The sequence below is a fragment of the Mesocricetus auratus genome, unplaced genomic scaffold (genome assembly GCF_017639785.1).
Source record: "Mesocricetus auratus isolate SY011 unplaced genomic scaffold, BCM_Maur_2.0 Super-Scaffold_100125, whole genome shotgun sequence".
Classification (NCBI taxonomy): domain Eukaryota; kingdom Metazoa; phylum Chordata; class Mammalia; order Rodentia; family Cricetidae; genus Mesocricetus; species Mesocricetus auratus.
Window position 1 is genome coordinate 896,250 of NW_024429248.1, and position 27,343 is coordinate 923,592.

Here is a 27,343-nt window from a genome sequence, read left to right on the forward strand (position 1 = left end):
TGCTGTCTATCTGGGTACTGCAACTATGCTCAGGAGATAGGCTGTCTTGCCTTAGGCACTTAAGCAGAATGCAGGGGCCTCTCTGCCTGGCTCAACCCAGAGAGAAGTTCCTACAGGGTGTGAGCTGCAGTCTGGTTCTTTGATGTCTTTAAACCCTGTGTTGCCATGCCCTCAGTGGTTTGTCCTAAGCTCCAAACGGGAAAGGGCCACTGAGGCGGCCTTGATCAAAGTGCAGCAGTGTCCATTTGATAGTATAATGTATAATTCTTTTTTTTTTCCTGTTTGATCTCCTTCTGGGTGAAGCAAGACGGGTATGAGGGGTCAGGCAGTGAAAGCCGGGAACTCGATTACCATATTCTTAAGAATGAGTAGAGGGGAAGGTGCGTCACTTTGGACTGAGTGTTCCCTTCTACCTTTTGTGTACTTGATGACTCTCAGACCGTAGTGTTTCACATTTTACTTTTCTCTTTCCTTGAAAGGAAAAACCCATGTGAACTACATGGAAGAAACAGACATGCAGGGTTTCCCCAGAGAGAAAGGACAGTGCCTACCTCAAAAGAAAGCCTGCCTTGCCCACTTCAGCACAGGGAACAGCGCTGCCGAGGGAGCCTGGACGGGAGGAAACAAGGACCTCCCAAGGCCCCGCTCTATCCAGAAGTCGTGGTTCACACAGTTCCCGTGGTTGATCGTGAATGAGGAACGGACAGCTCTGTTTTGTGCTGTCTGCCGAGAGTACCCATGTGTTGGGGGCAGGCGGTCGAGGTTAATAGAAGGCTACACAGGACCATTCAAGGTGGAAACTCTCAAATGCCACGCTAAGAGCAAGGCCCACATGTTAAGTGTCGATGCCCTAGCTGCCAAGGACCCCATCTGGGCAGCCCACCTTCAGGGTCTCAGGGAGAGTTCTGCAGATACCCTGGCCAGCCCTGAACACCTCTTCACTGCAGACCATCCCACATTTTACCCTCCAGGGCTCCTGGGAGACTTTGATGGCATAGGTGAGTTCCTGTCAAGCCCAAGAGCCAAACTAGAGGACCCTCCAGGAAGGGGAGCCATCCCTGCATTGTATCTGGACTGCATGTCAGATTTGAGGCAAAAAGACATTGGCAGTGACATCCTCGGTCCCTCAAATAGCAACATGCGTAAGGACACTGTTGACTTCTGCAGCCAGGTAATGTGTTTATTGGTCGGTGTGCCTTAGAGAGGACTCCGTATTGAAAGTAACATAACAGTAGTGATAATTCAGCACCAACATCATAGGGTCACAAGAGCACTCATGCTTTTCTATTTTTTGATATTTATTTTTATGTGTATGAGTGTCTGCACATGTATTTGTACATCACATGTGTGCAGTACCTCTGGAAGCCAGAAGAGGGCGTCAGATCCTCTGGAACTCGAGTCGTAAATGTTGAGAGTTGCCATGTGGGTGCTGGGAATTGAATCCAGGTCCTCTGGAAGAGCAGCAAGTGCTCTTAATCACTCTCCAATCCCCAGCTCACATTATTTTAATGCACTAGGTATTGCTTTAAATGCTTTACGGGTATTAACTCATTTAACTGGGACAACTGCTGGATTAGGCTTTGCTGTTTCATAGACAGCAAAGCCTAACTCATGGTACAGGACATCTTGACTTTTCATAGAAGAAATGTTGATCTTTATCCAGCATTCAGAACAGCCACAGAACTCAAGAAACAGTCCACCATCACAAGCTGAGCATAGCCTGTGTTGCGACATTTAGTCTCTTTAACGTTTTAACATCACAGAGTTTTCACAGGTACTGTGTGATGAGCTGTGTCTAAGGTTACTCTGAGGTGGTAAAGCAAGGGTTGCTAAATTCACCATATCGTGAGAAAAACTGAGACTCGGAGAATTGCCGTATGGATTCCATAATCCACAAGCTGTTGTAGCCAGTGCCGGCCTTTGCCCAGAGCCCTGGCCACCAGCCTGGCACTTTCCTTCCATTTGGTACAGTGGTGCTGGATGATAATATTCAACTTGTGTTTATTTCATGAATACCTAATTTCCTGGAGAGTTGGTAGCTAAGGAAACTGTTCACTGGGATCTTTAAGTGACTTTTCTCCAGCTCTCTACTATCACGAGTAAGTAGGATTTAACAGTAAAACATTGGTGGTCAGGGGTCAGTGGGTAGTTTAAATGTTCCTCACAGATAACATCATAGGGAGCCTTCAACTGGGTGGTCGAATTTTTCCAGACTCCAGAGAAAGAGCAAAGCTTCTCTTCATGGTCTCATTTTTATTATTATTATTTTTCATGACAGGGTTTCTCTGTGTAGCTTTGGAGCCTGTCCTGGAACTTACTCTGTAGATCAGGCTGACCTTGAATTCACAGAGATCCTCCTGCCTCTGCCTCCCAATTGCTGGGACTAAAGTCATGCACCACCACCGACCAGCTATATTTTAGTGTAGGGAGGTAATAGCAGGTCTAACCTTCCAGCCTCAGGATCCTAACAGTGTGGTGTGTGTAAAGTCCTCCCTAATTAGAAGCACCTTTACTTCTTTCTTTCTTTTTTTTTTTTTTTTTTTTTTTTTTTGGTTTTTACGAGACAGGGTTTCTCTGTATTGTTTCGGAAGCTATCGGTCCAGCCCGGCCTCGAACTCACCTTTACTTCTTTTTAACTACGCTTCCTTCACATCCTATTGGTAGACCCTGGAGGCAGACAGTCTTCTCTACGGCCACAGTGGGTATACAGTGACCATGGGTCTCCAGGTGACAGCGTACAGCCAGAGGTGCTATTCTGTGAGTTTTTCTCTTTCCTGAGGATACATGGATCTGACCGAGCCAGTATGGTTTATGTACTAGTTGGGGCTGACTCATGGATTTGATGACTTTCAGCAGGGGACTCATTCCCGGGCCGCTTGGTGGCATTCCCAGGAAAAGGATGTCGTCAGACATGCCTGTGTCTCACTCCAACAGTGGGCTGAACAGCGCTGCTCTGTGTTGCAGGAGCCTCCTGACAATGAGCAGCTGAAGGGTTCCGGGGAGTTGGGAGAGCTCCCTGCAACGTTTGAGGATGTGGCGGTATACTTCACTCAGGAGGAGTGGGGTCTGCTGGGCAAGCAGCAGAAGGAGCTCTACAGAGATGTGATGCAGATGAACTATGAGCTGCTGGTTTCCCTGGGTAAAGCTTTCGTAAGCTTTCATGCACCGCCGCCATTGGCTCAGGGACCTCAGGGTAGCTGTGGCCTCCTCCCAGATCTTCCCTTTCCTACGGGCAGAGAGTGAGCCTGCCTTCTCTCCTTTAGAACATTGCCTGCTTTGGGTCACTGTGCTGAGTCTCCTCTCTATTCGTCTTCCTGCTCACCCATCTGCTCATCCCCCCGCTCACATTTATCCAATACCTAGTACATGCCGGGTGCTACACATTTTTTAGGGACTAGTGGACCTGCGGCATCAGCAGGTCTTTGAATGAGCTACGACGGGTCTGAGCTCCATAAGAGGGTTCTGGAAGAGTGCCCTCAGGCTACGGAAGTCTGGGTGTGGGGGGGAGGAGTCAAGAAGTCTTCAGAGAAATATTACGAGGAACACAAATCCAGATCCCCCAGATGGAGGAAGGGTACCTAGACAGGGCGGAGGAAGGGGGGAGCATGAGCAGAGCCTGGAGACAAACGGGATTCTCAGGGTTCCCACTCCATCTAAACAGTCCAAGGCTCTTGCGTCTTTTTCCAGGTGCCAGCACAATGCCCCGCGGCATTAATGTCACCAGGCCTGGGCCTTGGAGACGTATGCAGGTAGCAGAGGCCATTCTTCTCATTCTTCACTTTGCATCTTTGTGGCAGACACCCCAGCTTGCTGTGCAGCCTCACACTGGGGGGGGGAGGTGTTGTATTCCAGAAGCTGATATTTCCTGTAGCAGGAGGTGGCATTGCAGGCTGCTGTGCACGCTCAGGAGCTGCGGCAGCACCTCTTATGACTTTTGCTTGTGGAATGACTTGGCTGCAATGAGGCATACAGAACCTTAGGGCTCTGTTGAGGGGCATGCTTTGTTCACACTACAGCTATAATCTGGATCGCCTTCCAACATAATGTAGAGTGAAGCCTTTTCCTTGCCAGCCGCTTTGGTTTCCCCCCCCCCCACGCCATCCGCCTGGGATCTTGCCACGCTGTAGTCCCCAAATAACACACAAGACGCTGTATTGATTACGAAGCTGTTGGCCTTGCTTGTTTCTTACTGGCTATCTCTGACTTAAGTATTTACTCCATAATTGTTAATCTAAGTATTTCTCTTACCGGAGAAAGGGTCCTGACTTCTTATCCCTATGGCGGCTACATCGTGCCCCCCCCCCGTGTTCTCTTTCCCAGAATCCTGCTCGACTCCTAGTCCCACCTATCTTATTTCCCTATTGGCCAACAGTGCTTTATTCAACAACCAATTATAGACAGATTTACAGAATGGCATCTCCCATCAAACATACCTTTATTGCTTTATTTTTTGGTGTGTATGAGTGTTTTGTCTGCATGTATGTCTGTGCACCATGTGTGCGCGCCGTGCTGGTAAAACCCGAGGAGGGCATCAGATCCCGTGGAACTGGAGTAAGGGATGGCTGTAAGCTGCCATGTGAGTGCTGGGAATTGAACCTGGGTTCTCTGGAAGAGTAGATAGTGCTCTTAACCACTGAGCCATCTTTCTAGCTCCACTTTCTAACATTTTTCTTCTATATACTTGTTTTTTATCATTATTCATAATTCCATAATTATTCTTACATGTGCGTGGTGTGGAATTTTGAATCCAGGACTTGTATGTGCTAGGTAAATGCTCTGCCACTGAAGTGTGTTTTCAGTGCTTAAATAACTGCCCAGACATTTCAGAAGTTGCTTAAGAAGTCATTATCTTATGGTGACAGAGGACTTGTATTTGCACCCTAGAACTGGGTGCCTAAGAATGTGGTGTGTGCTTTCAGAACATTACAGCTCCATTACTGTACAGTTGGGGAACAAGATCCAGGGGGAATTCATTTGCAAAAATTGCATGCAAGCTGGGCAAGAAACTGAGGCAGGAGGCTCACTGAGTTTGAGGCCATGCTAGTTACACAGAGTTCCAGATCAGCCAGGGTTACAGGGTGAGACCTTGTATCGGACAAACAAATAGAGTAATTACATAACCACTTTAAAAAGTTGGGATTTTAAAAAGAAGTTGGGTTTTCTTTTTTTAAAGTTGCCTTCAGTAGCAAAGCAATTTGCTTCCAGATAATTTTGCATTGTCTTTTAATTTTTTAGACCTGTTCCTTGTATCTTATCTCAAAATGCTAAGATCGGCACACATAGGAATGCTTCTTCTTCTTCTTCTTCTTCTTCTCCTTCTCCTTCTTCTCCTTCTTCTCCTTCTCCTCCTTCTCCTCCTTCTTCTTCTTCTTCTTCTTCTTCTTCTTCTTCTTCTTCTTCTTCTTCTTCTTCTCCTTCTCCTCCTCCTCCTCCTCCTCCTCCTTCTCCTTCTTCTTCTTCTTCTTCTTCTTTGTTTTGATAAGTTTATTTTTTATTACTATGTTTGAAGTGGCAGCAGTAGCTTTTGCTGTGGCCTGAATGTCTGCCAAGGTCTGGGTCGTATGTTGAAAGCCTTCTGTGTATTTAAAGTGATATTTAAACCAATCCTGCAAGTAGGCAGTAATATTTTCCATATGAGAAAACAGCGCCTAGACCTCAGTCACTTATCTGGTAAATTTCCAACGTGAACCCTACTGCCCTGTCTACTGAATTTACATTGAACTAAGGTAAAATCCTTATTTCGTATGTCTGTTACTAGTTGGACTCCCTTTCCTTGAGTTGAGACATTTGTGTTCATCATGTTGGTATTAAAACGATGGCACCATGCATAGGATGAAGTTCAAGCAGCAGAAGACGCCAGTCTTTTCGGTTTTGGTCCCCCATCCCCTTTGTGGGTAGCTACTAGCCGGTCCTTCACAGTGTCCCTATAGACCACTGCTGGTTTTATCACCTTAGTGAGAAGTAGATGACATCCCATTACGGCGCAACGGGCCACACACTTCCTTTTGCTCTTACTTTACCTCCCCCCCCCCACCTGCTTCTTCTTGGAGTTTACAATGGGAAAGACAACTACAGAGTTAAAATGTTACTTCAGAGTTTGTTGTTCTTGAGTGTGGCTTTTATGTTGCTTTGTAGTACTAAGGATGGAACTCAGGGCCTTGCTTACTCTAGGCAGTTGCTTTACCACCGTGGTTGTTTGAAAGAAAATGGCCCCCATGGCCCATAGGGAGTGGCACTGCTAAAGGGTGTGGTCTTGCTGGAAGTAGTGTCACTGGATGTGGGCTTTGAGGTTTCAAATGCTCAAGCCAGAGCCAATGTCATTCTTTCTTCCTGCTGCCTGCTGAACCAGATGTAGAACTCTCTGCTCCTCTCCAGCACCATGTCTGCTTCCGGTCATGATAATAGTAATAATAATAATAATAATAATAATAGACTGAAGCTCTGAACTGTAAGCCAGCCCCAATTAAATGTTTTCCTTTATAAGAGATGCTGTGATCATGGTTTCTCCTGGAAACAATAAAACCCTAAGACAACCACTGACTTACTACTGCTATGATAAAACACCTTGACCAAAGTAACTCGGGGAGGAAAGAGTTTACTCTGCTTCCCCATCACAGTTCATCATGAAAGGAAATCAAGTAAGGGAGGAGCCTGGAGGCAGGAGCCGATGCAGAGGCTGTGGAGGGATGCTACCAAATGGCTTGCTCCTCGTAACTTACTTCTGCCTGCATTCCTTTAGAACCTGGGACCACCAGCCCAGGGATGGTACCAACCACAATGGACTGGGCCCTCCCCATTAATCACTACTTAAGAAAACACCCCACAGGCTTGCTTACAGCCCTATCTATCTTTTGGAGGCATTTTCTCAATTGAGGCTCCTCCTCTCTGATGATGCTGGCCTGTGTCCAGTACAAACACTGAGCTACATCCCCAGCCCTTGACCTGTTTTTAAACAGAAATCTCAGTTTGGTGCAGCCAAGCTTAATATCAATTTCCATCCATCCATTGAGCAGTTGGATGGCTCAGAGCTGCTCAGTAGATGTAGACTTCGGATTATAACCCCTCTCCTGTCACATGCACTCACCTGTCAGGTACCTGGCTGTTTCAACAGTGCTGAACCCACAGGGGATACTCACTCATCTTCTCACAGAGAGGAGGTCTTGCTTCCGTTTGATTTTTCATGACTGTTGGGACAGAACCTGGTCAGGGCCCCTGCATGCTAGACAAGTGTTCAACCTCTGAGTTCTATCTACAGCCTGTTTTACTCTCAGTGTCTCCTGTTAGTCTTTCATTTTTGGATTCACTCGTTTAGAGCTGTCTTGTTTGTCATTCTGAAGAATATCCAACTGTTCTTTTATTTCCATGTTTTACTTCTGTTTTCACACTTTGATCATGTTTGATGAGGTCTCTTGCTTCCTGCCAAAAATCATCTAGAAATCTGATTTACATTTAACTGTTAAGCAGCTGAAATTTGTCATTGGGCATGGTGGTGCATGCCTGTAATCCCAGGACTCAGGAGGCTGAGACAGAAGATCAAGGGGAAGCCAGAGGGCCAACTTCTCTAGAGCTGGTCACAGGACCGTATCTCTAGGTTAGGGCAGCCTGGAGCTAGGTGATAAAGAACAAGCCAGTCCCACGATAATTCTTTCACATCTGATTTTTGGGGTGGACCCTACCACCCTGGGGATGAGAGTAGCCAGGAAGGATCAGATTATCTTTATTATCTTGAATTTCTCCAGTTCCCAGCTCAGCTGGGCTCCCTGCTTTGGTTCTCATAGACCCAGAATCAAGCTACCGGCCCAGAGACTGCCTGAGAGGACCCTGGGACGGGGGTGGGGGTGGGGGGGGTGGGGGGTGGGGGGGGGGGGGGCTGCAAGCTCATTCCCGCCGGTGGCAGAACCCTCCGTGTGGTTGTGGAACTCGGGGCTTGGTGTTCGAGCAGTTCACTGACAAGCAGCACCCTCAGCTGCCCCTGTGACAAGCCTCAGCTACAGGGAGACAGGTGGTGCATTCCCGCCTTCCCCGTGGTGGGGGGAGGGGCTCACAATCCATTTAACAGCCCTCCCCAAACACCCCCACCCCCTGCTTCCTCATCACACACAGGTTAGTGGCAGCACCGACTGCTTTATGTGTTTGTGCCACGATCCTACTTGAATGGTAGATGCTGGGTGCCTCACTTAAAAAAAGTAGTTATTCGATAATTTTGTACAATATGTTTTGATTGTATTCAGTCCTGTCCTCCAACTCCTCCCAGATCCACACCCACTTTCTTACCCATCCAACTTTGTATCATTAAAAAAAAAGTCATTGAATCCAATGTGTGCTCTTGGATATATATGCTCTTTCATTTGAGCATGGTCAACCTACCTGGGACTACGCCCTTGAAAGGCTGGCTATCCCGTTCCCAGAAGCCATCAATTGCCAAAGGGGGTGGAATTTTGTGTCCACCTCCCCTCCCAGGGCTTGGACTTTTGTCTGACTTGAGCTTGCAAAGGTCTTGTGCGTGATGTCTCAGCTACTCTTAGTTCATGTGTGCAACTGCCCCGTCCAGGAAACTCTTCCCATCCCCTCTTCTGCAATGACCCCTGAGCCTTGGAAGCGGGTTTATGATACAGACGTCCCATTCAGGGCTGAGCATTCCACGGCCTCTTATTGTCTGCACTGCACCTGTTGTGAGTCTCCGTCAATGGCCATCTGCTGAAGAGAGAAGCTTCTCTGATGAGGGTAGAGAGGCGCTCTAATCCCTGGGTATTATGATAAGTCATTAGCGGTTTGTTAAATACTGTGTTCACTTAGAATGATAGTAGGTTCTCCCCCAGGGCCTAGTACCTGTCTAGCCACAGGTTCTTGGCTCAGTAATGGTGTCAGATAATAGATTCTATCTTAAGGGACTAGTGTTAAGTCTAGTCAGAAAGTGGTTGGTTACTTCCATGACATTTATCTTACTATTGTACCAGTGGGCATGTCTTACCAGGCGTGTCATTATGGTCCCTTGCAGGGTTCACCAGTGGGTGAGATTTGTGATTACATTTCTCTCCACAATATGAGTGCTGCCAATAGGGACAAAGCTTCTAGGTCAGTATGAGCTTGATTTCTCCATTTTCTATGACTCAATTCAAGTGGTGTCTTCAGCTGTAGGGTGTCACCATCAAGTTCTAGAGGGTAACCAGTATCATTGGCAATTGGCTATAATGTGGGAGGTCTGTGGTACCTCACTGGCCAACTCCAAAAGAAGTAAATTTCTGGCACTGGGTTTTTTATTAGCCCGAGGTATCTAGTAGGGGTCTTGTTGCCCTATTAGAGGCAACAAAATTCCATTTAAAACCTTTTTAGAAGTATATTTATTTATTGCATCTGTGTGCGTGTATGTGGGCACATGCCTGCCAGTCAGAGGACAGCTTGTGGGAGTTTGGGTCTCTCCTTCTTCCATACAGGTCCCAGGAATTGAACCCAGATTGTCATGCTCGGTGGCAAGTTTTTGTTTTTGTTTTGTTTTTACCTGCCGAGCCATCTTCCTGGCCCTGGTACCTCATATTTGATGCCTTCGGCCCCGATAGGCAAACAGAGTCATACCTAAGTGCACTGTTGCGGGTGTTCATTACTCTTCCCGGTCTAATTTTAGATGTTACCTAGAGATTCCTACTGTGGAGGATGAAGACATGGCCTCTCCCGCCACGCAGGTCACTTCTCTCCTTCCCACCCTCTCAGAACAGGGACTGCGTGCTCTTACAGTTACAACGATGTAAGTTGGTTACCTAATTGTGCTGGTGTGTTATTTACTGCTGAGTGCTATGTTGTGCAGTTTCCTTCATTGTAGATTTTTTTTTCCACCCTGGAAGTGGGATTTTTTTTTTCATATTTTTTAGTTGGTTAAGTTTTTTTTTTTTTTTTTTTTTTGCACTCTCTTGGATTCTTCCCAAACTTTCCAGTGGAGTTAAGAAGTACGTCTGATGTCTTTCCTTGTGGTCAAACATCCTGGATCTGTTGACTTCATTCTTTTTCTGGGTATCTAAATGAGTGACCACACTAGTTATTAGGCCTGCCACTTAGCTGTGACTTAGAGTCTCCTTTGTCACTTCGTGGACTTTCTTTTTTGTGGACACATCTTCTGGGAGCTTCCTAACAAATGGTAGGTGCAAATGCTTCTTTTTTAAGACACTGCAGGCTCCTTCATAGTACACATGATTGAGTGGTGACTTGATGGGTACGGGAGTCCAGACAGAAACCATTAGCATGGTTTGGAAGCATTGTTCTGTTGGGTTTTTACTGGTGCTGCTGAGAAATCGAATACTCCTCTTAGTCCTAAATCGTTGAACACAGCATATTATTTCTCCCCTGAAAGCTTTTAAAATCTATCTCAGTGGGGGGCTGGATAAATGGCTCAGCCGTTACCATGAAATGCTCTTGCAGAGGACTCAAGTTTAGTTTCCAGTACCCACATCCGGCAGCTCACAATTGCCTGTAACTCCAGCCTAGGGGCCCCTGACACCTCTGGTCACTCACTGTACACATACTAACACACAGGCATGTGCATAGTGAAAAGTAATAGTTACTGTTTGAAAATCGAGTATACTAATGTATCTTATCGTATGCTGCAGTGGGTGTTACCATTTGCTGTGTGACTCCTCTCCCCAACTTTGTAGCTGAGGAAAATGTCCTCCTGTGATTTCTTCCATTTTTTTTCTTGTTTCTCAAAACTCTTCTGTTATGAGATACTTCCTAGACTTAGACTCTGGTTTTGTTTTTTTGGGTTTTTTTGTTTTGTTTTGTTTTGTTTTTTGTCTCTCTATGACTTTCAGATAGGTGTCCTCATTTTATATCCCAACAATCTTTTTTAATTTTCTGGTTTTGCTATCATTTTCTGAGATCTGAGATCCCTTTCTTCTTTCCTGCAGTTCCATTATGACTTTTCTTACTGCCGGTGTTGATTCTTTTTCTTGAAGTCCATCCTTTATTTTTAAAAATAATAATTTTGGGGCTGAAGAGAGGGCTCAGGGTTAAGACCACTGGCTGCTCTTGCAGAGGACCTGGGCTTGAGTCCCTGCATCCACATGGTGGCTCGTACTTCTGTAACTCCAATCCTAAGGCCTCTGAAGACACCAGGTATACACGTGGTGCACAGACATACATGCAGAGAAAACAGCCATGCATGTAAATAAATAAAAACTTTTTTAAAGGTTGCATTTAGCCGGGTGTTGGTGGCGCACGCCTTTAATTCCAGCACTCGGGAGGCAGAGGCAGGAGGATCTCTGTGAGTTCGAGGCCAGCCTGGTCTACAGAGCGAGTTCCAGGACAGCTTCCAAAGCAATACAGAGAAACCCTGTCTCGAAAAAAACAAAACAAAAGATTGCATTTATTTATGTGTATGTCTGTGTGTCTGCCATGTGTGTGGTGGTACCCACGGAGATCAGAAGAACTGGACAAGAGACGGTTGTGGGCCACCAGTGTGGGTGCTGGAAACTGAACTTGGTGATCTTAACTGCTGAGCCCGGTCACAATCCCTCAATATTAATTCTTAGTTCCTGTTCTAAACTTCCAACTTGCTCCCTGCAGTATCTCTAGATCTAGTGCTTTCCCCTGCTTGTTTTAGTCTCTTGTTTTCACATAGGAGGCTTTTCTTAAACTACTGATTTCTAAGTTCATTCCTATTTAAGAACAAAACCTGGCTGGGCATGGTAGCATATGCCTTTAATCTGAGCACTTGAGAGGCAGAGGCAGATGGGTCTCTGTGAGTTTGAGGCCAGCCCTGTCTACATAGCAAATTCCCAGGATAGCCAAGACTGCATGGAGCAACCCTGTCTCAAAAAAACCAAATAATAGTAATGATGATGAGGATAATTAATGATACTAAATAAAAATTTTAAAAGTCACCAGGAAGCTTTGTACAATCATTTATGGGTAGGTGACACTGTGAGGACTAGCTGTAATTTGAGTGTGTCATAGAAGAGACTGCAAAACTCAGTAAATGTTAATGTTTGGAGGGAAAGGAAGGACAGTTCGTTCACACACACACACACACACACACACACACACACACACACGCACATACACCCTTTCTGCCACTGATGCAGAGGATGCAAGCACCAGCCAGGGTGCTCGGTGTCTAGAAGTGTACCCCTGAGACTATGAACTGAAACCATTATTTTAAACACCACTCTCCTCCACTTTTCAGTGTCTGGAGTTTCTCTTGGAAGATTTTCCTTCGCGTTCAGCCTCTGTCATCCTGCATTGGTGCTGTTTCTCCGGTTCCTTGGAGAACTGTGAGGGCCTCCTAGGTCTCTGAGCAAGCGTTGGCCCTGTCTCAGCTCTGCTCATTCCTTACCCACTGATGACTTCCCAACGTCCCATCCCGGTCTACACTTCTGTGCTGGAGGTCACCAGCCTCCCCTGTGGTGGAGCACTGTTGCCTCTTCTGTCTCCTGGTGTGTCTAGTTGTCCTTCATTCAGTATGACACACTGTAATCATTTACCCACTTAGTTTTTATTAAGAGTAGACACATGGATACACACAGATATCCTTGTCATGCATATGAATATTCAGGCAGTCCAAGGGATAAACACTCCTTCAGTTCCTTCCAGAAGCACTCAAAACTACTAGTTACCTCTATGTGTTTTAAACATTGTGTGTGTGTGTGTGTGTGTGTGCGCGCGCACGCTCGCACACGCGCGAGTGTGTGTAGGGGTAGTGAGTGGTGGGGGCATGTGTATGCCATGGCATAGGTGTGTTTATGGGGGGGGGACACATATGTATGCCATGGAATAGATATACGGGTCAGAGAACAACTTGTGGGAATAATTTCTCTCCTGTCACCATGTGGTTCCTGGGGAATTTGAACTCAGGTCGTCAGGCTTAGTGGCAAGCACTAACCACTTTGCCCACTGAGCTACCTTGCCGACCCTTTACTGTACACCTTCACAGATATGCAAACTCGTGAAAGGAAAGAAAGTAGTGGATTTTACATTAAATAACAACAGATTTTAGCATGCCCTGGGCTAAGTAAAGAGGAATGTGTAGCTCTCCTAATCCTATTTCAGGGTCCATTGCAGTTGGTAGATATCTTCAAAGGTTCTTCATTCAAATATGTGCAGCTAGTAGCTACCTGCACAAAAGCCAGCTGAGGTTCTATGGGGGTGGGGCTTAAACACAGGAGGCAGTTGATGGCAACTTCAGCCTCTTGCATAGGGCTTTGTATTGCATCCCTGCATCTTTCTCCTGTTTTATTCTCTGATTCTTTTCCCCACTCCTCTTCTGGAAACATCTCACTGACTCTTGGTTCCCCCCACAGACACACACACACTGGCCACAGATGTAGTCCATGCCGGCTAAGAATTACAGCTCTCCCTGGCCTCTACTTTGGCGTCCGGATGAGTATGTTCTAAGTTTGTCCCACTAACTGACCTTTACCAGGGTCAGAACCCAGTCCTCTCTGCATGCTGCAGGGCCAGCTCTAGCTTGTGGTGGGCTGTGTGCTCTCCCAGCCCAGTTATATTGTGAATCTTCATTTCTGCAGCAGAGCCACCGGCTGCCGAGCCAGACTTGATCACAGAACTGAAACGGAGAGCTGCACCCTGGATGAAGGACCCTAACGGGCTAAAGTCGGGGAAAAGTCGCTCCCTAGGTGAGTCTTGGCTTCATCAAGTTCTAAAAGGCACAAGTCTGGACACATGTAGCTCCGGGAAGCCACGCAACGTGAGTTCAGCCATGCTTGTCCTGGGCCGATTGTGTTACTCGGCCACAGGTAGAAAAAAGATGAATCAGGAACTAGCCTTACCTGAGACTGTGTAGAACAGTCTAGGCCACTGGGGCAGTACAGAAGAAATTAGGTCTTCTGACGAACGGAAGTGCTGGCAGCTGTGGCCGAGCTGTGGGGAGGTAAACGAGAGACACTAGACAGAGCTGTGGAATGGGCCTGACTATGAGTCCTGTCCTCCCCTCCCTTCCCCTCCCCTCTCCCCTCCCCTCTTCTCCCTTCTTTTCCTCCCCTCTCCTCCCCTCTCCTCCTTTCTTCCTCCCCCCTCTCCTCCCCTCCCCTCCCTCCCCTCTCAGAGAACAGTGACAGCTCTGTGGCCTGTGAAAACTACCTGTTTTACACACCCCAGTCCCTAACTCACTGGCGAGGAGCTGCTCTGTGGGAGTCTTGACCTCCTTTCTGAGACTCATGAGATGAAGATGCTTGGATTTCACTTCACTGGTTTATGAAGCTTCACGAGCAGATTAAAGTTGCCTGTTTATCTAATAATGTCTATGGCCAAGAGTGGCTGATTAAGTTCATCAGCATCTGGTGTCTCATAGTCCTGGGGGTATCGGGTGAGTGGATGGGGAAGCCAGCAGAAAAACAAGAGTATGCCTCTTATGCTGGGGAGCCAGGTTGACCTTCACTAGTACTGCTGGGAAGAGCTCGTAGAGGCTGGCATTGATCTCTAGTAGGAGGGGCCGTGTTTGGCTTCTCTGTTTTGGTGTCTTACTCAACACAGGTGTAGTCGGTAGACTGCAGAGCCCGGAATAGTAAAGCCAAACATAATTTACTTTTTTTTTCCGAAGGAAAAAAGAAGATGAAGGCGGTGAGAGAAGCCAACATCCAAACCCAGGCCTCGGCTACAGAGCCCTCACTTGCAGCCTCCACGGAGACAGGCGCCTCTCACTGTCCTCCCAGCAGTGAAGGAGATGTGGATGGATCTAGCAAAGTCAAGAGGACATCCAGGCCCCGTTCCATTCAGAGGTCGTGGTTTGGGCAGTTCCCCTGGTTAGTAACGGACTCCCAGGAGACCACGCTGTTCTGCTCTGTCTGCAGAGAAAGACCAACTCTCCGTGACGAGTCATCCCGTTTGGTTCAAGGTTACGCTGGGCCTTTTAAAGTGGAAACCCTAAAGTACCATGAGGTCAGTAAGGCGCACAAACTGTGCGTCAACACCGTGGAGATCAGAGGCGACAGCCCTCAGCCCACCCTCACCGCAGAGATCTCCAGTGACCTCGTGGCCAGCATGGAGCACTTCTTCAATGCCGCCTACTCCATTGCCTACCACTCCAGGCCCCTGAATGACTTCGGGAAGGTCTTGCAACTCCTCCAGAACACCGGCACTACGCTGTTAGGCAAGTACCGGAATCGCACTGCCTGCACGCAATTCATCAAGTGCATCTCCGAGACTCTGAAGAAGGAGATCCTAAGAGACATTCGGAACGCCCCGTGCGCGAGCCTGCTATTGGACAGCTGCATGGACACCCCCAACCAGGCCTGCGTGGGGATATACATGCGCTACTTGAAGGAGGCGGAGGTGAAGGAGTCCTATATCACCCTAGCCCCTCTCTCCAGTGAGACAGTAGATGGGTACTTTGAGACCATCATAGCTGCCCTGGATGAGCTGGATATCCCTTTCCGGAAGCCCGGCTGGGTGGTGGGTCTGGGGACGGATGGGTCTGCCATGCTGAGCTGCAAGGGAGGCCTTGTGGGAAAGCTCCAGGAGATCATCCCTCAGCTGCTGCCTGTGCACAGCGTGGCCCACCGGCTGCACGTGGCGGTGGTGGACGCCTGTGGGAGCACTGCCCTGCTGAGGAGGTGTGATCGGCGTATCCGGACCGTCTTCAAGTTTTATCAGTCCTCAAACAAGAGGCTCCGTGAGCTGCAGGGTGTTGCAGCTCCCCTGGTGCAGGAAATCGTCCGTCTGAAGGACCCGAACTCCGTCAGGTGGGTGGCCAGCAAAAGGCGCACTCTGAACGCGCTCATTGTGAGCTGGCCTGCCCTGACTGGGCACCTTCAGAGTGTGGTAGACGCTGGGGGCCAGGCTGGTCAGAGGGCCAAGGGCTTGCTGAAGCCAATGAAGAGCTTCCATTTCATCAAGTTCTGTCACTTTCTTTCGGATTTCCTGAGCATCTTCAGGCCTGTGTCTGAGGTGTGCCAGAAGGAGCTTGTTCTGGTCACAGAAGTGAATTCTGCCCTGGGGCGTGCCTGTGTGGCGCTGGACGGTCTCCGCCGACAGGCCGGGCCTAAAGAAGAAGAGTTCAATGCCAGCTTCCAGGATGGGCAGCTCCACGGCATCTTCCTGGACAGAGTGGAGACGGCAGAGCAGCGGTTCCAGGCAGACCGGGAGAGAATGATCCTGACTGGGGTTGAGTACCTCCAGCAGAGGTTTGCTGCAGACCGCCCCGCACAGCTCAAGAACATGGAGGTGTTAGACACCACGGCCTGGCCTAGCGGGGTCAAATTGTCCTGCTTTGGGAACAGTGATATTCTCAGCCTTGCCAGGTATTTTGAGCTTTCCCTCCCTGCGGGTTACAGTGAGGAAGCCTTGCTGGAGGAGTGGCTGACCTTGAAAACGGCTACCCAGAACCTTCCATTCTCCGTGCTGTGTAAGAGCACCCTGACCCAGCACCACCGATGCCCTCTACTGAGCAAGCTCATGGCTGTAGCCGTCAGCCTGCCCATCTCTGCTTCCTGCTGTGAACGGGGATTCAAGGCCATGCACAGGATCAGGACCGGTGAGAGGACTAAGCTCTCCAGTGAGGTGCTCAACACACTGATGATGACAGCCGTGAATGGCGTGGCAGTCACAGAGTATGACCCCCAGCCAGCCATCCAGCACTGGTACATGACCTCTTCAGGACGACGCTTCAGCCACCACGCCTATGCCTGTGCCCAGGTGCCTACCCACTCCCGTGCCAGTAAGTATACAGAAACTCAACTTGTGTGGGAACCAGAGGTGAGCCCCATATTTCCCCAGTCCCACAATGAGCCAGAGTCTGAGCAGGTCAACCCACAAAGGAGGGACCTATGTATGGAGTGCGTGTACAGGTGCTCAGTCACTTGCAGGGAGGAACTGGAGACAGGAGAACTATCCTGGAGGAGTATGTCACCTAGCTAGAGAGATCTGGTGCCCAGGCTCATGAAAGCAGTCCGGAGTCACCTGCCCCAGCTGTAGGTCTAGCTCCTCTGCAAGCCAGTGTCCTCATGCTGGGATTTTCATCTAGTAGTGAGTTAGCTCACCACAGTCTGGCCAGCACGGCACATGGCGCTAAGATGAAGCCTACTGCTGGAAATTAAACTTCAGGGGCTGGAGGTATCTGGCCGGGATGGTATCGTGTTCTGATCTGGGTTGGGCTGACTCTGGGGCAGGCAGTGTGGTTCCAGGAGAGAAGACAGCAGTGAGTGTCAGGGTGGCTATGGAGGAAGCGGCGTGGAGAGGTATTTCATTTGGGGCTGTGGGAATCCCTGGAGCAGGGGAGCCTGAAAACAGATGGGGAGGCTTTGTTATCTCACCAGTCAGAGAGTGTGAGGTTGTATTCTATCATAGGGCAAAATCCCGACAGCCGATTGGGAAATTTCCCTCTCCTCCACCAGTGAGGGTTCTCTACACTGCCTGGTGCTCAGCAGGAACGGAGAGGGCTTGTCTCTCTCATTTTCCCACCAATCACCTTCCTACTGCTCCCACTGCCCCCCCCCCCCCCGCCACCAGCCTGTGGTCATTGGCAGTGAACTTGAGTATCAGTAACAAAGGCTTTATGGGGAGACTGATGGCCTACACCACAAATGTGCAGGAAGTAGGAGATGTGTGTCTGCTTCCATGTGATAGCAAAGAGTGACCTCATTGAGTCCATCCCCTGCACTGGGGTGAGGGAGGAAACGCTGTCCTCTCCACGGGAACGGTGAGACTGGTACCCACAAGGAAGGAAATGAAGGCACTAGCAAGCTGTGTGTGATGTTGCCATCCCTTAGCAGGCTTTGTGAACATAGCCTGCTTGCCGTGGGCCCCCAATACAGTAGATGCGTGCAGGTTCCTGGCCTCCAGCCAGATTTAGTGCTGGCCTGTCTGGTCTGTACTGAGTGTTGCCTTTACCACGCTTAGACGTGGAGTAGGGAAGGCACCCACCCTCTGTGTGCTTGCACTGTCTCCTCCACAGATACCGAGCTCAGGAAGGAGGCGATGACAACTCTCTGTAAGGAAGAGTCTCTGGACGGAAGACATCCATCACACCCTCTGGGGAGCCATGAGGCGCAGAAGGATCACATGGTGAAGGTTCCTGGACCCTGAGCCACCTCAAAGGCCCTGCAGTTCTGAAGAGTGACCTGAGCAAGGCTTTGGAGCGTTTTGATCATGGCGAGAGACTCTCTGAAGATTCTAGGCTGTCCTGGTGGGATACCTCATGGGCCCAGAAAGTGGGCAGTGACACAGGGTTGAAGCAGGCATTCCCAAGGGACAAGACCATCAAGGCACAGCAATGCCCCCCCCCATTGCAAAAGTGTGCCAGGGAAGCACTTACCTCAAGTCTGCTTTTCCCAAAGAAAGAATTCTGCCATGGGACTGTTCACCCCATACATTCTGGTGTCGGAGGACTTTCCTAAAATGGGAAGGTGGGGGTAGCAGGTGAAAGGAACATCCCAGCTCTCTGCATCCCCGGCCTCTGAGAAAGACCACTTTGGTGGTGGAAATGACCATGGTCCGGGGACCTTGGCTTGCGGCAGACGCCCCTAGGATTGGCCATTCTGGACCACTGCGGAGGCTCCTACAGCAGAATCAAGGAGACCCTACCCCTCGAGGCCTGCCTTTAACACAAAACAGACCAACGTCCTAAGAAAGGAGGTCTCAGCACTACTCCTACACACTGAGAAATGCCTGCTTCCTCTGAAGGGAGCTCCGTGTCCCCCCTCCCTACCCGGGCTAGGGTTGGCTGCCGTGGTACCAGGCAGTGTCCTGAGGAGCACGAGAGGTGGGAACCAGGAGGCGTGGAATCCAGGCCAGCTCTTCTGCAGACAATGTGCCCGTGATTATTAACCCCTTCCTCTTTTCTGTGCCTCAGTTTTACTCCTTGTGTCGTGGTTGCCACAGAGACTCCAAGTGCTTGTGTTGGCTCCCTGTAGCCGTAGCATTAGTCGGTGGGAGCCTCAAAGTTCTGGCAAGAAGGGCTTGCCTGGAGCACCAAGCCGCCCGCCTTCTCCCTCCCTCAGGTGCCAAACACCCCAGCAGTGCTCACCAAGTGCCTCAGTGCTATGCAGACCTCACGGCTCTCAGCCACTTAGTGTGCAGTAGATAGTTTTCCCACTCGAGAAAATCTCTCATCCAGCCTGGGGACTTGGAGAAAAGGGGCAGGCAGGCCTTTTGGCTCCTGGTCTAGGAGGTGGCCCAGGCATCTTTTCAGAGTTCAGGGATTTGCCCAGTCAGGGTTGAGGTATAGGTCTGTATCCACATGGCTTACCTTTCCCCTTTCCCATAGCATCTTTTTTTTTTTTTTTTTTTTTGAGACAGGGTTTCTCTGCATTGTTTTGGAGGCTGTCCTGGTACTCGCTCTGTAGGCCTGGCTGGCCTCGAACTCACAGAGATCCTCCTGCCTCTGCGTCCCGAGTGCTGGGATTAAAGGCGTGCGGCAGCAACGCCCTGCTTCCCATAGCATCTTTCCTTTAAAAGTCCCCCAAGCAAGAACGCCCGTCCTGTGAGTTAATACAGGCATGGTTACTGGAATGAAGTTTGGGGAGCTGAGGTGGCTACCCTGTCCTCTCCACGCCAGCACCCTGGGGTCACCTCCTAATGTTTTCTTCAGGTAGAAAAGGGGGCTCCATGGAGCAGGGTGCTTCTAGGTTAAGTCTACCGGAAACGTTGTGTGGCCATTCATGCCTGGAACAGGCTGCTTAACCTAGGTGTCTGCCTCACTCAAGTGTTTTGACCAGAGAAGGTACTCCCCATTGCCGCTTTGCCGGCTCAAGACAAAGAAGCGATATTCTCATGTAGCCCCCCAAGGTGGACACATGGTAACCATGCTCACCCTGCAGCCTTTGTGTTCAAGCTGGTCCTATTTTGCTCTTAGGGCTGGCTGCATTTCACTGGGCGCACCCTGGTTTTGCCTCAGGGGAAAACAAGTCAAAGGGCATTGTGAGGAGACACTGCCCCTTTAGCCAGAGCCCTGGCCTTCCCCCTCAGTCTTTGCCTTCTCACATGCTTGACACCATCAGCCTCCATCCCACCAGCCTGTCTCTGAATAGATGAGACTGGCCTTAAACTCCTAGAGATCCGAGTACCCCCCCCTCCTGAGAGCTGGGATTATTAAAGGTGTGCGCCTGTTCCCTTGACAGCATCTCCTGTGTTTCCTAGTACTTAATCCCTCCCCTCCCTTGATAACTGGTGCCCCCCGGAGACCGCCCTTCCAAGTACCCAGCATTGCACTCAGCACTTTGATTTTAGTAGCCAAAGAGACTTGAGAGTGAGGGAGCCCAGGCCCTGGCCGGTTGGGCACAGTAGAGTGTGGCCACCTCCGGGTCTTGTGGCACAAAGGATAAGTTTCTAGAGTGCTAAGTGTGGTCAGGTCTGTGGAGGTCACCACCAGCTCCCTCAGACTGGCTCTGTGTGTCTCTGGGAACAAGGATGACTGGTCTGGGGTGCTCTGGGCTCCTGTTTCAAGGATATGCAAATTAGGCTAAAACACCTTGTTCAAGTCTTACCTTTTGCTATTTGATAAAGCAGAATTTGACTTTCTTGCTGTCGCTGTATGGCCTTTCCTCTCTGAATCCTGAGTGAGCCGAGACGTTCTACCCATGAGTATGAGAAGACGGAAACAGGGGTGACATGCACCCCTAGTTAGGATCAAGTGTCCCACAGTCACTGTCGCTCAGCACATCATTAACTATCAGAGGTTTCTATCCAAAAGCCAGCAGTGCCAAAGCCATGACACCACCCAACAGAATTCCCAAGGAACTGTTTCAGGGGACCCTCTGCAGTTCCGCTCAGAGGTCAGATGCCCTCTGCTAGCCTTCCTGGCAGGATGGAGCAAAGTGCCACAGATGCCGGGATACTATCAAATCTCCGGCCGGGAGACTCAGTCCATCGCATATGCATGTGTGTGGTTTTCAGGGTACTAGAGAAACACGGGAAGCAACAGCATGGGTGACTGTTTCTGGGCTAGAGCTCTGCAGCTACAAGTTAGGAGAGGCAGCCCACAGTGGTGCTGGAGACTCCTCCCGGGCCTCCCATGGAGGGGGAGGGTGTAGCCTGGAAACAGCCTGCCATAGGCAGTCTCGGCTGGCACTGGCCTTGCATTGTCTTAGCAGGAACGCTCCCAGGGAAGGCAGTACCTGCCAGGTAGCAAAGCAGCCTCTTTAAGGAACACGCTGGAAGGTGAGGGGGTGAGCTAAGACCTAGGGGCCTGCCTGCCATGCCTCTGCCTTCTCTACGTGTGAGGGGAGCCCAGGGTGCAACTGCTTGCTACATTGCACCTTCCAAGTGTCATAGCCCATTGCTGGGGACTCCAGGACAGAACCTCCTCGATGTAGGTCTTCCTGTGAGTGAATACTATCCTCAGACCCCAGAAGGCTTTCCTGTGTCAGTATTGCGGCACCCGCGCCCCAAGCAAGTCCGAGATATCAGGAAAAGAATGACCGGATGATGTCCAGCTGTTTGTACTAAGGAGTGTCTTTATTTTCCAGTGCTAAGAGGTCTCTCTCTTGTAGGAGGGAGCAGTCTTATATATAGTCTTACAACACAGTAGAAAAACCCCAGCTGGAGGAGAGCATGTTTTCCTCTTGCTAGATGCTGAAGTCAGTGGGGCAATGCGGGGGCAGTAAGCTGTGGCTATCAGCTGACAAACAACTCAGAGACCCTGTGGGGGCTAGGCCCCAACAAGTATCACAGTTGGGCTGCCAGAGTCCACCTCCGGAAGAGGGCAGGGTGTATGCAAGAGCAGCAATGGGAGGAATCAGGCATGGGACACTTCTTAGCTGCAGCTATTCAAATTCTAGAATAATACAATGCTCACGTTTATATCTTTATAGAATACTTCTATCATTTTTCTACATCATTCTTTGCCCATCAGTATAAGTCTCTGTGTAGGACAGAGGTAACCTCAGCTGATCTAACTTTGTTGCTGTATACGGCACCGAATTGCCTGAGTGTATGGCGGGGAGAGGCTTGCAGTCTTATCTGTGGCCACCTCCTCTAGCCCACCAAATTTTGTTGACGTTTTTGAGGTAATTTTGTTTTGAGTATCTTGTCCTGTGTAAGTACAGGGACAAATGTTTCAAGAGTTTCTCATAGCCTCATAGAGACCTCTGGCTTCTTCATGTGTGTCACAACCTCCAAGGTACAAGTAGCTAAGGATGTCTCCCTAAAAAACAGGAGGGGTAGCAAGCTCAGGACTTTTCTGAGGAAGCTTAGAAATAGTACTCCTAGGAGAAGTCATAAACGATTCATGTGAAATTTTCCATCAATCCAATATCCCCGAATTGTACAAATATTAAAAGTCCCTGGAGTATGCAACAGGCAGAGATCAAAATCAAAACCACGTGGTGGCATTTCGGCCACCACTTGGCTCAGCGTTGCTGGATCTTTGTCAAGTAGCTGTGCTGGCTTTAGTGCCGTTCCTATCAGATATGGCTGTGTCACACTGGGCCTTGCTGCGCTCTTTGAACGCTGCCTCTGTCCGTAACTCTTGCTACCCTCAGCACCCAAAGTTATGTTGACCTCTGTATCCAAGAATGGATGCCTGAAGTAAACTTATATTTTAGCCTTTTTCCATACATAGTCAAGACAGCTGCCAGAGGCCCTTCTGCAGATGTGCATCCGACTAGAGTCCATCATCTGCCCCCGTTACAGGCACAATGACACAAACCTGTAGTCACAGACATGGAAGACTGAGTGGGGGGAGAGGGCGAGTTCAAGGCCAGATTGTGCCATGTAGAGCTCAACGTAAGAGAAATCCCTACAGTAGAAGTGCTTGTGGTTCGTAGCTCTGCAGGGGGACTAGACATCTGCCATAGGTAGAATGCTGGCCACATTTGGGGGGCAAAGATCATGTCCCTCTGTCCCCAGACACCCAGGGCTGCCAGATCACAAAGCGTGACCCACAGCGTCCTGGTGGTGGGAATAAGAAAGGAAAGGCAAACCCAAGCCTGGAACCAGCTGCGATGGGGCAAACCCAATTGAGCCAATCAAGATAAGGATTCCTCGGAAGCCCCGCCCTTGGCCCTGAGTGACAGCTGGTGTGTCGGCTGTGTTAGGCTTGTGTTCCCAGCGGGCGGGGTTCAGAGATGCACCAGCGCAGATTCGCTTGGTCCAGGGCCTGTGCTACAGGGATCCCGTTGCGCGCATGCTCACCGCCCTCCTCCAGGACGTGCACCTGCTTGGAGAATCCGCCTTTCGACCCAGCATCCCACCGGAGCAGAGCATCGCGCACCCAGCCATGACGGCACACTCCTTTGCCCTCCCAGTCATCATCTTCACCACGTTCTGGGGCCTCATCGGCATCGCTGGGCCCTGGTTCGTGCCCAAAGGACCCAACCGCGGGTAAGAAAGGCGAGCAGGCCTCGATTTCCTACAGACCCTCTCCTGTCCCCTGGCTCCGCTCGCCCCTTCACCCTGGGGCTCCCGCTTGCTACCTTGCAGCTCGTAACCACACCGGAATGCCTCTCCGTGACTTCTTCCAGATCTATACCTGAGTCGCGGCAGTCAGAAACCAGGCAGGAGGGCTGGTGAAAGGGTAGATTCAGAAGTCAGGGGACGTTTGAATGTGGTTAAATGCCCCCACCCCCAACACACACACCCGCAGTTGGTAAAGGCCATCCACGGACACTGATGTGCCATCCTTGCCAGCTGTGTGACACTGGGCAGATGCCGGGCCTCAGTTTCCTCACTGAGGAAAACAGGGACGATGGCAGTACCTGCTTTATAAGGCTGTTGTTGTGAGGGTTGCCCTAAGCAACGTCCTGGGTCCTGAGCAGGTTGTGTGTGCTGGATGATTTTAGTGCCCTTCAGTTTTGGAAGGTTCCTAGCAGATTTCTGCACCATGTACCAGTCCCTCCTCCTGTTAGCCCCTCAGTCAAGAAGCCTTCAGACTTTGCCCCCTCGTCCACTGTCTCAACACTGACTGTCCAGTGTACGGCCAAGTGTGGTCCAAGCTTTCTCTTAATGTTAAAGGAAGGATCCAGTACTAATCTCTTCAGCACCACCTTGAAGTGCTTGGGTTCTCTTGGATTAGGTTTAGCCTAAGGTTTAGCTGGAGCTGCAGATGGGGCATTCCTGCAAATCTGAAGGCAGCTGGGGAGATGGCTCAACAGAGAACCTCTTCTAGAGGACCAACGTTTGGCATTCACATAGGGCGACTCACAACTGTCTTGACGTCCGCATACCCACATACACAATATAAGTAAAAATACATAAGTTAGAAAATATTTAAACTGGGCTCCATGACTTTAGTCTGTAGTTACTCCAGTGTCTAACACATCTTTCCAGTTGTGATGGAAGCCTCTGTCCTTGGATTTCTCTGAGCCCCCGTTTTCTTTATAACAGCCCGGCCCCTGTCAACACTGATTCTGCCTCCTTGCTTCCTGCCCGGTCTTCTGATCTGTTGTTTTCTTTGGCGTAGCCAGATGGATTTTGAGGCCATTCTATGGTGGGCTGCCACAAATGAATCTTGGGCAAAGCCTTCCCCAGCACTAAGGCACAGAAGTTTTTGCTGATGGAGAAGAGAGAGCAAGGGATACCTTGGATGCAGATGACCTTTGATGGTCTTATGCTTTGTCTCATAATTCTTACTGAGAACAGACTTACTCAGACTTACTTACTCAGTCTCCTTTCCAGCAAGGCTCACGTGGAGAGCTCTTTCTCTGGCCCCGTGTGCCAACGTTGTCTTACCTTTTCTGCTGTTGCAGAGTGATCATCACCATGCTGGTAGCCACTGCTGTCTGCTGTTACCTCTTGTGAGTACTGCCTTCCCCCCAGGAGCTGGGGGCTGTGGTGACCACCAATGCTGAGTCTGGTTCTGCCTCCCAGGTGACAGTTGCATGAGCTTTGCATTGCCTTCAGATGAGCTGTGAGATGCATGGGTCAACTCAGTAGTGTCTACTCCTGTCTGGGCATCAGAATCCTCCAGATTGGTTGTTCAAACACAGCTTTCGTGCTCTGCTCTAGACTCAACAGTCACATAGAAATCAGGGCATCATATCACTTATGGATGCATGCTTGGGTGATTGGACTAGAGCCGCCGTAGAACCACTAGGGGGCAGCAGAGGGGCGTGTGGCAATGCTGGGAGGCTCTCTAACGCCCCTGACCACTTCCTAACTCAAGGGACCTTATATACCTACAGAAAATCAAATCAACTCACATCAAAACCCACATATCTTGACCCCAGTTCCCTGTACCAGCCGGGACACAGACTCTGCCACCTGCTGGGTTAGCTACATGCTCTTTGAAAGACAGAGGAGCCAAGTTCTCCCTTGGCATGTGGGATGGGTCCCATCTGTGCCCAATCTCCTCATTCTGCTGTCCTTGGCAGCTGGCTCATTGCCATCTTGGCCCAGCTGAACCCCCTGTTTGGGCCACAACTGAAGAATGAGACCATTTGGTACGTGCGCTTCCTGTGGGAGTGACCACCGAGAGTGACCAGCTGGCTTCTGTCCCCAGGTACTGAGAGGAGACTCACTTGAGGATGAACTGGGGGGGGCGGGGCTGTGTCGGGGAGAAAGGGGATCAGGACCATCACAGGGGCTTCCTCTGGACTCGGGGATTAGTCTGTCTAGCAAGGGAAATGAAAGGCTTATGCTAGCTGCCGAGAGACTGGGTCCCCTAGTGCCTGAGGCTCAGACACATAGCCTCAGCTGTAGTCTGCCAGACAACAGTCGGGGGTAAGGGTGTGGGTGAGACCCATCTGAAAGTTGGCCGTGGTGAGGTGAGGCTGGCCAAGGGTAGTGAGAGACCAGCTTGGACGGAGGGAGGTGTGGGTAAACTGGTCCTGGTAGGGAAAGGAGTTAGCCGAGGGAGCTTTCCAGCCAGAGGGGATGGTAAAGGGATGTCTGGGTGGTGACCTTTAATGTGATGTGCTTTTCAGGTGCCCTGCTGTGGATGGCCCAGCGTTGATGTCTCTGGAGACCCTGCATTCCCATTGATCCCACCAATCTGTGGATCCTGTGTTCTCTGTGCTAGCCCTGTGGGATCCACACCCCCCAAGAGCCAGCCTTTTTTCAGCCTCCCAGCCATGAGGGAGCCTCCATTTGGGAAAGCCCTGCGCTCAATCAGGCCACAGCAGGTCCAACCTGTGCTTAAATCCCACCCCCACCCCCCAACTTGGCAGTTTTCTCTCTCTTCCAGGCAGATCCTAGCTAAGGGTCTGGAGATGCTGTGGGCGTCTGTTTTCGTCCTGAGAGCAGAAGCCAGGACTCAGCCCAGTGCACTGTATTTTGGGTCAAAATGGAAACCTCCATGTTTAGTCTTTTGTATCAGTGAAGACACTCAGCATGGGAGAGGGATGGCGTGTCCTTGGAATGTTCTAGTCACTTTCCTCTCCCTCTGTAGATACGTTCACCCACTCTCCAGAACCTGTCAGCTGGAGTGCAGCCATCCCTACCAGGAGGTTGCACCCTTCACTGGGTTGTGGTGGGGCAGATCCGAGAGCATTGAAGAGATTTGGAGTTGGGACTGGGGGACAGACAAAGGTAATGTTTGTGGGTTTCTACTGACACTATGCCTCCCTGGCTTCTAAGACCCTCTGTCCCCAAGTTAATGTGGTCTGTGTCAGCACGATGAAAGACAGAGATGCAGACCACAGGATGTCAGCCTAGGGGACTCCTCCGGCCCATGCCCTCAACCCCTCTGACAGTTTGAGTATGGATTTCATATTCTTGGTTGAGTTGCCAGAGCCTAGCTGGGACAGAGCCTTGTACAACCCCTGGTTCCCAGCCAGTGACTGAGTTCCCAGGGGAATAAAAACCAGCCTTGATTATTTATTGACTATTTATTTGGTCTTCCTCCCCCCTGTAGGGGTCATTTTGGGAGTGGCAGTAGAATACACTGTAGCTCAGATTCCTGGATACTGGGCCTGCTGGTTGCCCAAAGCTTAGGTTGGGGCCTCCATGGGCAATGTCTCCCTTCCTGCCATAATCCCTGAAGCCTTCTTGTGGGTCGGGGCCCGGTGAGCATGACTTGTGTTGAAAGCTGACTCCTGTCTAATAAATAATGGTGATGCAAGATTGTGATTTAGTAGCCAAATTCTGGCCTCTGGTCAGTTTGCCATCTGCCATGTTTCCTGTTTGTCTCTTTCTGTCCCCTCTACTCAGATGTTTTCTGTTTGTTTACTGGTGGCTCTGGGGACAGGAAAGGGGACAGCACTTCTGGGACTTGGATGCAGAGGACCCTCACATTTTTTTTTTGAGATCTGGAGGAGAGGCTGGCTCTACTGAATGTCCCACACTTGGCCCAGTTCCTGCCCAGTAGGAGAGAGACCAAGGCTTATTCAAGTGGCACCTCAACCACTGACTTTTGTCCCCTGAGGTCAGAGGGCACAGAGCCTGTGCAGAAAGCAGGCTCCATTTCTGAGCATGGTTGTCCCTGTTCCTGAATATCTGATCTGTCTGTTGGGCTGCTGGCCTGGGGTCA

At 50.0% G+C, this 27,343-nt stretch overlaps 2 protein-coding genes across 4 annotated transcripts; both read left to right on the top strand.

Moving 5' to 3' along the window:
* Positions 1-1,045: 1,045 nt before the first annotated feature.
* On the top strand, positions 1,046-20,457 carry Znf862 (zinc finger protein 862). 3 transcript variants are annotated; one of them, XM_021223664.2, is made up of 5 exons: positions 1,046-1,171; positions 9,623-9,742; positions 13,512-13,619; positions 14,543-16,657; positions 17,894-20,457. In XM_021223664.2, exons 2-5 carry the CDS (start codon positions 9,652-9,654, stop codon positions 18,022-18,024), a joined length of 2,445 nt encoding a protein of 814 aa, XP_021079323.1. In that variant the 5' UTR covers positions 1,046-1,171; positions 9,623-9,651; the 3' UTR covers positions 18,025-20,457. The 3 variants fall into 3 exon arrangements, with proteins under 3 accessions (XP_021079323.1, XP_040592768.1, XP_021079321.1); XM_040736834.1 differs by lacking the exon at positions 9,623-9,742 and having other exon boundaries at positions 1,052-1,171; XM_021223662.2 differs by lacking the exons at positions 1,046-1,171; positions 9,623-9,742 and adding an exon at positions 11,364-13,369.
* Positions 20,458-23,023: 2,566 nt separating this feature from the next.
* On the top strand, positions 23,024-26,935 carry Atp6v0e2 (ATPase H+ transporting V0 subunit e2). The gene is made up of 4 exons (XM_005087159.4): positions 23,024-23,259; positions 24,624-24,671; positions 25,248-25,375; positions 25,800-26,935. Exons 1-3 carry the CDS (start codon positions 23,063-23,065, stop codon positions 25,339-25,341), a joined length of 339 nt encoding a protein of 112 aa, XP_005087216.2. The 5' UTR covers positions 23,024-23,062; the 3' UTR covers positions 25,342-25,375; positions 25,800-26,935.
* Positions 26,936-27,343: the final 408 nt, after the last annotated feature.